This window comes from Oryctolagus cuniculus, chromosome 16 (genome assembly GCF_051225735.1).
Source record: "Oryctolagus cuniculus isolate XC-2025 breed Fujian yellow rabbit chromosome 16, ASM5122573v1, whole genome shotgun sequence".
Lineage (NCBI taxonomy): Eukaryota > Metazoa > Chordata > Mammalia > Lagomorpha > Leporidae > Oryctolagus > Oryctolagus cuniculus.
The window spans coordinates 22,042,802-22,056,832 of record NC_142882.1 but is presented as its reverse complement, the minus strand read 5'-3'; the positions used below and the strand labels follow the sequence as shown (position 1 = coordinate 22,056,832).

The 14,031-nt window shown below is 42.1% G+C and overlaps 1 protein-coding gene across 1 annotated transcript; it reads left to right on the top strand.

The window, feature by feature from the left end:
* The first annotated feature begins 12,675 nt into the window (after positions 1–12,675).
* LOC149121589 (olfactory receptor 7A17-like) lies at positions 12,676–13,623 on the top strand. The gene has a single exon (XM_089316286.1). The coding sequence runs from the start codon at positions 12,676–12,678 to the stop codon at positions 13,621–13,623; it is 948 nt and encodes a 315-aa protein (XP_089172412.1).
* Positions 13,624–14,031: the final 408 nt, after the last annotated feature.

Sequence of the window (14,031 nt, the reverse complement as noted above, 5' to 3'; positions counted from 1 at the left end):
GAAATAAAAAGAATCATCAGAAATTACTACAAGGACCTGTATTCCAGCAAACAGGGAAACCTATCAGAAATGGATAGATTCCTGGACACATACAACCTACCTAAATTGAACCAGGAAGACATTGAAAATCTAAACAGACCCATAACTGAGACAGAAATTGAAACAGTAATAAAGGCCCTCCCAACAAAGAAAAGCCCAGGACCAGATGGATTCACGGCTGAATTCTACCGGACATTTAAAGAAGAACTAACTCCAATTCTTCTCAAACTATTCAGAACAATTGAAAAAGAGGGAATCCTCCCAAATTCTTTCTATGAAGCCAGCATCACCTTAATTCCTAAGCCGGAAAAAAGATGCAGCATTGAAAGAGAATTACAGACCAATATCCCTGATGAAAATAGATGCAAAAATCCTCAATAAAATTCTTGCCAATAGAATGCAACAACACATCAGAAAGATCATCCATCCAGACCACGTGGGATTTATTCCTGGTATGCAGGGATGGTACAACATTCGCAAAATAATGTGATACACCACCTTAATAGACTGCAGAAGAAAAACCATATGATTATCTCAATAGATGCAGAGAAAGCATTCGATAAAATGCAACACGCTTTCATGATGAAAACTCAAAGCAAACTGGGTATGGAAGGAACATTCCTCAATACAATCAAAGCAATTTATGAAAAACCCACGGCCAGCATCCTATTGAATGGGGCAAAGTTGGAAGCATTTCCATTGAGATCTGGTACCAGACAGGGATGTCCACTCACACCACTGCTATTAAATATAGTTCTGGAAGGATATAAAATCAATGCACAAAAGTCAACAGCCTTTGTATACACAGGCAATACCATGGCTGAGAAAGAACTTCTAAGATTAATCCCTTTCACAAAAGCTACAAAAACAATCAAATACCTTGGAATAAACTTAACCAAGGATGTTAAAGATCTCTACGATGAAAATTACAAAATCTTAAAGAAAGAAATAGAAGAGGATACCAAAAAATGGAAAAATCTTCCATGCTCATGGATTGGAAGAATCAATATCATCAAAATGTCCATTCTCCCAAAAGCAATTTACAGATTCATTGTGATACCAATCAAGATACCGAAGACCTTCTTTTCAGATCTGGAAAAAATGATGCTGAAATTCATATGGAGACACAGGAGACCTCGAATAGCTAAAGCAATCTTGTACAACAAAAACAAAGCTGGAGGCATCACAATACCAGATTTCCGGACATACTACAGGGCAATTGTAATCAAAACAGCATGGTACTGGTACAGAAACAGACGGATAGATCAATGGAACAGAATAGAAATACCAGAAATCAATCCAAACATCTACAGCCAACTTATATTTGATCAAGGATCCAAAACCAATCCCTGGAGTAAGGACAGTCTATTCAATAAATGGTGCTGGGAAAACTGGATTTCCAGGTGCAGAAGCATGAAGCAAGATCCCTACCTTTCACCTTACACAAAATTCACTCCACATGGATTAAAGACTTAAATCTATGACCCAACACCATCAAATTACTAGAGAGCATTGGAAAACCCTGCAAGATATAGGTATCAGCAAAGACTTTTTGGGAAATACCCCAGAGGCACAGGCAGTCAAAGCCAAAATTAACATTTGGGATTGCATCAAATTGAGAAGTTTCTGTACTGCAAAAGACACAGTCAGTAAAGTGAAGAAGTGATTTCATGCTATAACTAGTACTCAAACAGTATTTTTCACTTTGTGTTTCTATGTGGGTGCAAACTGTTGAAATCTTTACTTAATATATGCTAAACTGATCTTCTGTATATAAAGAGAATTGAAAATGAATCTTGATGTGAATGGAAGGGGAGAGGGAGAAAGAAAGGGGAGGGTTGTGGGTGGGAGGGAAGTTATGGGGGGGAGCATTTGTAATCCATAAGCTGTACTTTGGAAATTTATATTCATTAAATAAAAGTTAAAAAAAAAGAAAAGTTTGAATCAGATGCATGAAATTGCATGCAATCTTCTGCCCTCCTTCCCTCCCCTCTGTTTTTTTAAGATTTATTTATTTAGGGGCTGGTGCTGTAGCACAGCGGGTGAACGCCCTGGCCTTTCACCACATGCAAATATGTGTATGTTGTCTGTTATGTTCACATGTGTGTTTATGATCATATATGTGATTGGTACCATATTTGGTATGACATGGTACTATACTGAATTGGAATTAAGTGACTACCCATAAATTGAACAAGAATCAACTAACTGTCCTTTGTATATAAAGTTAAACTAAAAATGAACCACAATAAAAAATGGGATGGAGAGGGATTAGGTGGGACAGGAGTGGGGGTGGAAGTGTGGGTATGGGGGTTAAAACCACTATATTCCTATAGTTGTACCTATAAAATATGCATTAATTAAATAAAAGTGTTAAAAGAATCAACCAAGGCTGGCGCCATGGCTCACTAGGTTAATCCTCCGCTTGAGGCACCGGCACCCCGGGTTCTAGTCCCGGTTGGGGCACTGAATTCTGTATCAGTTGTTCCTCTTCCAGTCCAGCTCTCTGCTGTGGCCCGGGAGTGCAGTGGAGGATGGCCCAAGTGCTTGGGCCCAGCACCCACATGGGAGATCAGGAGGAAGCACCTGGCTCCTGGCTTTGGATCAGCGCAGCATGCTGGCTATAGCAGCCATTTTGTGGGGTGAACCAACGGAAGGAAGACCTCTCTCTTTCTCTCTCTCTCTCTCTCTCTCTGTCTAACTCTGCCTGTCAACAAATAAAACATTTAAAAAAATCAACCAAAATGCTTTTCCATGTTCACATTATTTTGAAAAATATTTAGCAAGCAAGTCCAGTTTGATGCTTTTGGTTTAATCCTAAACAGTGTTGTCTTCTGATCAGAACACTCATATATTTAACTTTTGGGTTCTTGTGTAAGTGATAGTCTCATCATCGCCTGCTGTTAAAATAGTTCATAGGTAAATAACATGAGCTTATTTGTAACTAGAATTATTCAATACCTCATAAATTTTCCATGAGCAATTCAAACATAATTATTAAATTAGGTAAATATAAGTGGAATAAACATTATTAAATGCGTCTTCAACACTGTAAAATTATTTTCATTGCCTGAAACATTAAGGTTAGAATACATTCAATAAAATGTTAGCTATGCATCATAGTCTGTCATTTCTATTATGTCATATACTACTAAACATGAATTATGAAGCAATGAGTTTAAGTTGATACAGTTGCTGGTTGGCAGCAAGTGTTGTGTTGTGTAGTTGTGTGCTTTCCACTGATGTCTGAGATGCAGATGATTTCCAGCTCCTGGCTTTCATGAGATAGAGCAGGTAGAGCAATGACTGCTGCAGGCATACGTGGAGTGATCCGGAGTATGCTAGATCACTCTGTGTCTCTTCTTTTCTGTGACTGCTTCTCAAACAAATGAAAATAAATACATATAAAAATATAAGAAAACACACTTTGTTTCTTTATATCCTTCCAGAGTCACCTATTTTTCTCTTCCCTTGGATCCTTGTTATACTTTTCCTGGAGCCACTTCTCAATCTCTGCTCTATCTCTGCTTCTAGTATCATCATTTCAATGCTAGCAATGAGTTCTGGGTGGCTGGTTTCAATGAACACTTCTGTTTTCCAGCATCACAGATAAATGTAGTGAATATTTATCAAGCGAGCAGAGTAAGAATACAAGCTGTTTATCTGAAATAGACTTGCTTGGACATCAGGTGACTTCATGGAAACATTCTCAGCTTCCACTCTCAGAGCCTTTCCTGCAGTAGTGAGTGAGCTCTCAGGCTCACTTAGATGAGTGCTCTCGGAGGAGGACCCCCCATCTGGACAAGTGGTTCCTCCCTGGATCACTGACAATGGAGAGGGAAGCTTTAGAAGTCACAAGACAGCAGGAAGGAGTACAGCAGTGGTTCCAGAGTCAGATCAAGTCTCCAAAAGCAGCCACTGTGCTTTGTCCAGGTTGAGGTTGTATGCTTGGTGGACCACAGTAGAGGGTGGTATTTACTGCTCCCTGTCTCTGTTCATTAGGCACAGCTCCCTCTTGGTGTTCCAGTCTCTACACTCCTGACTTCCCTGCAAGGACACCGGTCTGGGCCAAAAAAGCAAACATTTTTTTTCCTGGTGATTCTCTATTCCCAAGAGACCAGGTAAGAAGTCAGGTGTGTACTTAGCTGTCATTATTCTTTCTCTGTGAACTCCTCTGCCTCCTAGAAGTCAAATCTCCCACCAATTTATTTTTCTTGAGTTAAAGTTTTCTCCAGGGTCGAAAAACTTGTCTTGTTAGTTGCCTACAGCTTTCATACATCTCTTGGCAATGCCAGCTCCTGAAATTTGCAAAACTTCATATACCCCTCCCTCTTCAAGAAGGGAAAACTATGGTGGACATTTGTTGTAGCCATTAAGATGCTTTTCATATGGCCGTGACTCATATAATGGGTCCCTTTTTTCAAGTCTAGGCTCCGCTTTCAATTCAGGTCCTGCTGATGCTCCCTGTGGAAAGCATCAGGTGATGGTTCATATAGTTGGGTCCCTGGAACTCACAAGGGAAAATCAGATAGTTAGTGGGTCCTGATCAGCTGTTCCCACTCCTGGCTGCCATGGGTCATTGGGAATCACACTAGGGAATGGAAGATCTCCCTCTCTCTTGTTCTCAACCTTTCATGATAAAATAGCATTGACCATTCCATATTAGCAAACATTTCAAAACCCCTTTCAAAAGAAATATAAGGAGAGACTATTTCTCTGGTGTAAAACATAGTGCTATTTCTTAGCTTCATCACATTTTGCCATAAAATGGAAAATTACAACACACTTTAAGAGCTGCCTTTTACACAGCTCCAGCCTTTGTGGACATCTGGGGAGTGAACTAGCAGATGGAAGACATCTCTCTCTCTCTCTCTCTCTCTTTGCTTCTCTGTAACTCTACCTCTCAAATAAATAAATAAATCTTTTAAAAAAGAACTGCCTTTTCATTCTCATTAGCAAGTATTTGTCAGCTAGAAGAGACGAGCTTATGTATGGTGTATTTTGTTTTTAGTTAACACAGAGTGTAGGGGGAGTTGCAATGTCTACATGCACATATACATTGTGCTGTGATCAAAGCAAAACCATCAGCCTAAACACTGGTCATTTCTTTGAGCTGGGAACATTCAGAATCCTCTCTTCTAGCTATTTGCAATACAGAGAGCACTATTGTTAACTGTGGTCACCCTACTTGGTAGTAGACACCAAAGGTTCTCTTCTCATCCAACTGAAACATTGAATGCACCAACCTCTGCCATCACACCCTGCCATCTGCACACCTTGACCTCTGCTAACCACTATTCCACTGTCCACTTCCATGAAATCAACTTGATAAGTATCTGCTTACAAGTGTCATCATGTGGTAATTCTCTGTGCTTGGCTAATTCACTTATTCTAATGATCTCTGGGTTCATCGGTGTTTTTCCAAAATGAGGGCCTTGCATTATGCTTTTAGGCTGAATACCATTTATAACGCTGATGTGTCACATTTAAAAGCTTATCTATTGATGTCTATTTGAAAGGCAGTGAGACAAAGAGAGGCAGCAAAAGACAGATCTTCCACTCATTGGTTTACACCAAAATTATCACAAAGATGAGCCTGGGCCAGGAAAAATCCAAGAGCCCAAAACTCAAGCCAGGTGTCCCATGTGGGCAGTGGAGAACCAAAACCATGGGCCACAATCTGCTGCTCCTAAGATGTGCATTAGCAGGAAGTTGAATCCGAAGAACAGTGGGGGTTGAACCAGATACAGTATGAAATGGAATGTTTGCCTTCTAAGCAGTATCTCCTTTGCTGGGACCATACACACCCCTTGACATCCATTTATGTCATCATCTGTGTTTCTCATTAAAAAAAAAACACGTAAATCCTTGAGAAAAATTTCCTTCCTTCCTCCATTTGATATAAATTTCCTACTCTGTCCTCTGTAAAGGGCTGTAACTCTGTCAATCAGAGCAGCTTTGATTCCTCCCACTTGCAAAGGCACAGTTTTGATGGCACTGTCAAACTAGGGAAATTTATGTTCCAGACCTGCTGCACGGAGAAAATCACAACTACCAAACTTTGTGGTCACATGTGTATTTTTTTCAAAGGTTTATTTGTTTGTTTGAAATATAGATTTACAGAAAGCTTAAGAGAGAGGGAGACAGAGAGAGAAAAATATATCTTCTGTCTGCTGGTTTACTCCCCCAAAGGGCTGCAATGGACAGAGCTCGGCAAAGCCAAAGCCAGAATCCCAGGGCTCCCTCTAGTGCAGAGTCTAAGCACTTGGGCTAACTTCTGTTGCTTTCCCTGGTGCATTATTAGGGAGCTTGGTCTGAAGTCCAGCAGCCATGACTTGAACGGTGCTCATATAGGATGTTGGTGCCACACAGCAGCTTAACCTGCTACACAACATTGCCAGCCCCAAGATGTTCTGGATGTTTCCATGCATTCAGGTGGACTCACAATGTGTGTTATGTCCACATGCATGTTTATGTTCATATACACGATTAGCTGTAGTGTACATGGTACCAGATTGACTTGGAAAGAATTGCACACACATAAATTAGTCCCCATGCTTACACAAGTTGATTTGCAATTGTGTGATGGCTAGTGATCCTGAGTGTTTTCTCATGTATTGTTGGACTTTTGAATTTCCTCTCTTGAAAAACGCCTGTTCAAGTCCTTTGCCCATTCCTTAACTGGATTGTTTTGTTGTTGTTGAGTTTCTTGAGCTCTAGGTAGATTCTGGTTATTAATCCTTTATCAGTTGCATAATTAGGAAATATTTTCTCCCATTCTGTGTGTTGCCTCTTCACTTTGCTGAGTGTTCCTTTTGCAGTGCAGAAACTTCTCAGCGTGATGTAATCCCATTTGTCAATTTTGGCTTTGCTTGTCTATGCTTCTGGGGTATATCCCAAGAAGTTTTTGCCTATGTCAATATCCTCCAGAGTTTCTCCAATGTTCTCTAGTAATGATGGTGCTGTGTCATAGATTTAGGTCTTTGATCCATTTTGAGTGGATTTTTGTGTAAGGTGTAAGGTAGGGGTCTTGCTTTCTACTTCTGCAGGTGGAAATCCAGTTTACCCAGCACCATTCATAGAAGAGGCTGTCCTTGCTCCAGGGATTGCCTTTAGCTCCTTTGTCAAAGATAAGTTGGTTGTAGACGTGTAGATTGATTTCTTGTGTTTCTAATCTATTCCATTGATCTATACATCTATTTTTTTTTTGCCAGTATCAGGTATTTTTGGTTATAACTGCCCTGTGGTATGTCTTGAAATTTGGTATTGTGATGCCTCCAGCTTTGTTTTTGTTGTGTAAGATTGCTTTAGCTCTTCAGGGCCTCATGTTTCCATATGAATTTCAGCATCATATTTTCTATACCTGAGAAGAATGCCCGTGGTATTTTGATTGGGATCTCATTGAATATGTAAAGTGCTTTCTGTAGTATTGACATTTTGATGATATCGATTCTTCCAACCCATGAACTTGGAAGATTTTTCCATTTGTGTGTGTGTCTTCTTTTTCTTTTTTTAAAGATTATTTTTATCATAGAGATATTTGACCACCTTGGTTAAATTTATTCCAAGGGATTTAAATTTTTTGTAGCTTTTCTGAATAAGATTGATGTTAGAAGTTCTTTCTCAACCATGGTATTTCAGTGTATAGAAAAGTTGTTGATTTTTGTGTGTTAATACACAATGGTGTACTATTCAGCTAGTGGAAGAAGGACATTCTGTCATTCTAGACAACATGGAGGACATCAGGATAAGTACAATAAGCCAGGCACAGAAGGATAAATACCACATGACTCACTGGTAAGTAGAAACTTGCAGAGTTGGTCTCATAGAAATAGATAAGGAAAGAGTGGTTAGCAAATGCCAGGGAGTGTAGGTAGAAGAGGAGACTGGGGAGTTCTTGGTCAATTGGTACAAGATTCTGATGGACAAGAGGAATAAATTCTGGTGTCTACTGCACAGTAGGATGACTACAGCTAACAATAAGGCTCAGTATATTCCAAAATAGCTACAGGAGAGGATTCTGAATGCTCCCATTTCAAAGAAATGCTCCTTGTTTAAGGTCATTTCATTGATATGCTAATTTCCCTGATTTGATCATGACACAGTGTATACATGTACCCAATGCTCAGTGTCCCTCATACATTGTATTAAATAAAATACAAGTATCTCTCTTTTAACTCACAGACATATGGAAAACTGACTAATTATATTGTGCTAAAACACAATATAATTTCTAATTCATGGGGGGAGGGCAGATATAGTGGGAAGAACCACTATATCCTTAAAGTTGTATTTATAAAAAAATAAATTGTTATAAAAAATTCTAACTCATAAGTGAAGACCCCTTGTTTTACATAGAGAAACAGTTTTCCCCTTCTTGAAGAGGGAAATGCCATTGTTCCTGACATGCCTGCAGCTGCGCCCCCAACCAAACTGTTGGATTGGAGAACCCTAGAGATTTCTTGAAGATGAGTTCTTCCATCTTGCATTCTGGAGAAAGTGTTGAATCAAATAGGGTCAGTGGCTGAAAGCTTTGCCCTCTGGGAGGCAGGAGAATCCACAGAGAAGGAATAATCAGCTCTGAGCACACATGACTTCAACTGGTCTGTTGGGAACAGAGGATCGGCCAGAAATTTTCTGCAGAGGCCAAGGTCCCGACGGGGAAATCAGGTGCTCATAGGTCAGAGCCTCAGGAGGAAGATGTGCCTACTGTGCAGACAGGGAGCTGTAAATTCACTGCAATCTTCATCTGGCTCAGGGACTGATGTTTGACTCCTTCCTGCTGTCTGTGTGGGACAGAGCTTCAGTGTCCATCATCAGCCATCCCTGGAGGAGTCACACCTCTGCCCAGAGACCTTCCTCCCAGAGAACCCATGCAGGTGAGTCTGAGAGCCCAGCAGGCCCTGCAGGAAAGGCCCAGAGTGGAAGTTGAGAACACTTACCCAAGGTCACCTGATAGCCAATCCAGTCTATTTCAGATAGAGAGATTGGGGTGTTCGTTTGCTCGCATGCTTAATTATTGTAATTATTCATGGTGTCAAAACACAGGAGTGCCTACTGAAACCAGCAACGCAGGATTTATTGTTGACAATTAGATGGTCCTAGTGGAAGCCTGTTGGAGCAGGAATTGAGAAGCACAAAGCAGTTATAGTAAAAATAGAACAGGGATCCAAGAATCTTGGCAATTAAGGGGTGTAAAGAAAGACAGTCGGGCTAACAGTGTGGCGTAGTGGGCTAAGTCTCTGTCTGCAGTGCCGGCACCCCAAATGGGTGCTGGTTTTAGTCCCAGCTGCTCCTCTTCCAATTGAGCTCCATGTTAATTCACCTGGAAATGCAGCAGAAGATAACCCAAGTGCTTAGGCCCCTGCACCCATGCGGGACACACAGAAGAAGCTCTTGGCCCTTACTTTGGATTGGCAGAGCTCCAGCTGTTGCAGCCATTTCAGGAGTGAACTAGCAGATATAAGATCTCTCTCTCTCTCCGTGTGTGTGTATCCCTCTCTCTGTAACTCTGCCTTTGAAATAAATAATTAAAATCTTTAAAAAAAAAAAACAATGAAAGAAAGAGGGTGGGGCTGGCGCTCTGTTTCACTTGGTTAATCCTCTGCCTTGCGGCACCGGCATCCCATATGGGCACCAGGTTCTAGTCCCGGTTGCTCTTCTTCCAGTCCAGCTCTCTGCTGTGGCCTGGAAGGGCAGTGAAGGATGGCCCAAGTGCTTGGATCCCTGCACCCACATGGGAGATCAGGAGGAAGCACCTGGCTCCTGGCTCCAGATCAGCACAGTGCCAGCCGTAGCAGCCATTTGGGGGGTGAACCAGTGGAAAAGAAAGACCTTTCTCTCTGTCTCTCTCTCTCACTATCTATGACTCTTCTTGTGAAATAAAAAAAGAAAGAGGGTGGCAGCTCTGGAGGGAAAGACAGGTAATTGAGGGCATTTCTGTTTTAATATTTATTTATCTTTACTTGATTGAGGAAGAAACACAAAGAAATAGACAAAGACATACAAACAAAAGAGAGAGTCACTCTCCTCTGGTTCATTTTGAAAATGTCTACAACAGCTAAGACTGGGCCAGGCCAAAGAAGTCCCATGCCCAGAACTCAGTGTGGGTCTCCTGTGTGACTGGCAGAAAATCCATGTAGCTGAGTCATCATTGCAACCTCCCAGAGGGTCCATTAGCAGGACATTGGAATCAGAAGCAGAGCCACGACTCACACTCAGGCAACCTGATCTGGGATGTGGGTGTCCCAGGCAGCATCTTAAATGCAGCACCAGACATCCAGATCTGCTGTTTTTAATTTTTGAAGTGATGCAGAATTATATTTTCTGGTGATGAGACAGATTCTGACAAAGAGACTGTCTTTTTTTTTTGAGATTGTCTTTCAAACTGAGAACATTGCTGTCTGCCATTTCATGTGTGTGTGTGTGTGTGTGTAGGGGGTGTGAATGTGCATGCGTGTGTGGGTGTGCACATGTGTGTGAGTGTGTATTATGGTGGGTATGTGAGTGTATGTGTGTGCATGTGTGTGCATGTGTGTATGTGTGTGTGCATATGCATGTGTGTGGGTGTGCCCATGTGTATGTGAGAGTGTGCGTGTGTGCATGTATGTGTGTGAATGTGTGTGCATGTGTGTGTGTGAGTGTTTGAGGGATAGTCAAGTGTGTTACAGGTCCATAAGGCTGTCTTACTGCCCTATCCCTGCCTTTGCTTTGTTGATGCAGAGTGTTCTTGACCTCATTAAGCTGACAAATAATCTTGTGTATATGTGTATCCATCCTCTCTTCCTGTTATTTCCTACGGTGTCTCTGTGCTTTTCTACTTTTATCTGTTTCTGAAGGTTGCATCACCTCCACCATCATTTGGCATCAATTATTCTTTATTCTTCACTCAACATCAGCTTTTCCACTCATGTTGGGATCTTCACATAAGTACAGTGATAACATTAGATTCATTTCCTGCTCACATTTTTAAAGACTTATTTATTTATCTGAAAGGCAGAGTTACAGAAAGAGATAGAGACAGAGAGAGAGAGAGAGAGAGAGAGAGAGAGAGAGAATCTAGCATCTGCTGTTTCATTCCCCAAATAGACATAGACACAGGTGACCAAGCACTTGGGCCATCTTCTGCTGCTTTCTCAGGTGTATTATGAGGGAGCTGGATCCTAAGTGGAGAAGCCAGGTCTTGAACCAGCACCCAAATGGGATGCATACATTGCAGGCCAAGGCTTAACTCCACATCATCACAATGCCAGCTCCTCTCTCTACCTCTCTCTCCCTCTCTCTCCCTTTCAAATAAAAATGAACAAAAATAAAAGGGTGAAATGACCTTACCAGAATAGAGTCCAGGGTTTATCTGTTCATGGGAGGTTTTCTTTTTTTTTTAAAGATTTATTTATTTATTTGAAAGTCAGAATTACACAGAGAGAGGAGAGGCAGAGAGAGTGAAGTCTTCCATCCACTGGTTCACTCCCCAGTTGGCCACAATGGCCGGAGTTATGCAGATCCAAGGCAGGAGCCTCGAGCTTCTTCCAGGTCTACCACATGGGTGCAGGGGCCCAAAGACTTGGGCCATCCTCTGCCGCTTTCCCAGGCCATAGTAGAGAGCTGGATTGAAGTGGAGCAGCCGGGTCTCAAACCAGCACCCATATGTGATGCCGGTGCTTCAAGCCAGGGCATTAATCCACCGCACCACAGTGCCGGCCCCCATGGGAGGTTTTCAAGCTGGTACTTGTGGTTGGCATTTACACATTTTTGTAGGAAAGAACTTGATTTGGCCTGCGTGTGTCATGTCCATGCATTGCCCTATCCGTGCAGCCAGGAATGAGAAGGGCACAGTACAAACACAGCCCCAAAAGGCCACAGTACCTGTGTCTGTGTTTGTCTCTGTGTGTTTGTGTGCTTGTGTGCACCTGTTGTGAGGTGAGAACAGTGTTCAAGCTGAGTTACCTGGAATCATTATTCCAAGGTGACAATGTTACTCAGACAAGAACTCAATCAACATATGATACGTAGAAGGAATCCTGTTCAAATCAGTGGTTGCCTTTTCAAACACAATGATAAAGTCTAATGGTGGATATTAGAGAATAGAAAGGGAAATATGGGCCAGAGGTGGAGAAAGCTTGTTCTGTTCTCACTAGGTTACAGTTAGGGAGAAATAAGTCATTGCTGGGTTCTGTTGCAAGGTAGGGCAACTATAGATCATGGAAATGCATGATGAATTTCTCTGAAACAGAACTAGAAGGTGTAAACAAAGGGAGCGACTACCTGTGGCTGCCCACAACTGGGATGTAGACAACTTTGTTCTTCCAGGATATTAGACTTCTGACTGGCCAGTGCTTGGAAACATGATTGGAAGTCAATTTATATAGTTCAACTGTAGGAAATCATTACTTATTAAAATAGTAGAATACATACATGCACTTTAGGGAAAATGCTAAGTGGGGAGGAAACTCTGCTCAGAGATGCTAATAAGAAGTTTCAAATGGCCTAAATGAGTTCTACATGGGTCCAGATCCATGCACAGTGTATATAAATCAGTGCTTGCCTGCAACATATAAATGGTAGAATTTCCCCAATGTGAGCAATGGCTCCTCAGTGATCATGTAATTATCTCTTTCCTGGTAGTCGTCTCAACCAATGGCATCAGGGAATGATTCACAAACATCAAGATTCCTTCTCCTGGGATTCTCAGAGGACCCAGAGCTGCAGCCCCTCATATGTGGGCTCTTCCTCTCCATGTACCTGGTCACTGTGGCTGGGAACCTGCTCATCATCCTGGCCATCTTCTCAGACCCCCACCTCCACACACCCATGTACTTCTTCCTCTCCAACCTGTCCTTGGTGGACATCTGCTTTACCTCCACCACCGTCCCCAAGATGCTGGTGAACATCCAGACGCAGAGCAAAGCCATCAGCTATGCAGGCTGCATCACCCAGATGTTCTTCTTCCTGCTTTTTGCAGAGCTGGACAATTTTCTCCTGGCCGTGATGGCCTATGACAGGTTTGTGGCCATCTGTCACCCCCTGCACTACATGGTCATCATGAACCCCCAGCTCTGTGTGCAGCTGGTCCTGGTGTGCTGGGTCATCAGTGTCCTGCATGCCTTGTTACAAAGCTTAATGGTGCTGCAACTGTCCTTCTGCATGCCCCTGGAAATCCATCACTTTTTCTGTGAACTGAATCAGGTGGCCCAACTTGCCTGCTCTGACACTTTTCTTAATGACTTGGTCATATACTTCATACCTGTGCTGCTAGCTGTTGGTTCACTGGCTGGGATCCTGTGCTCCTACTCTAAGATCATCTCCTCCATCCATGCAATCTCCTCTGCTCAGGGGAAGCATAAAGCATTCTCCACCTGTGCCTCTCACCTGTCCGTTGTCTCCTTATTTTATTGCACAGGTCTAGGTGTCTACCTCACTTCAGCTGTTACCCACAACTCACACTCAACTGCTATGGCCTCGGTGATGTACACTGTGGTCACCCCCATGCTGAACCCCTTCATCTACAGTCTGAGGAATAAAGACATAAAAAAGGCTCTGGAAACTATACAAGAGTCCATTGCTCTGGAGCTAAGGAAGCACTGATAATTGTAGGACTCAAATGCCTGGACCAGACATCCTGATTCCATGACCAGATTGTGAAAGTAGAATTTTCTCCTTCATTTTGGTTCCTGGAGTTGGTGTTACTCTGATTTCCACCTGTCTAATTTAAGCAACTTGCTCCTTATGCCTTCTGTTCTCTTCAGTATCTAAACATCTTTCCTTTATTACTTTCCTGCTTTCCAAAGACTTCCCAAACACAGAAATGGTTGGAATTCACCATTGTCTCATGGGATGGTAGGCTATCAAAATAAGTTCTCTACACATGATGTGTTCATACGGAGTAGATTTTTGTTTGTTTTACTGAAAAACATGTTATGTGTTTTGCAACTCCTACAGTCAGACTACAGCTGGCAACTGAGGTCATTTACTGAGTGTAGGTTAAGAAAATCT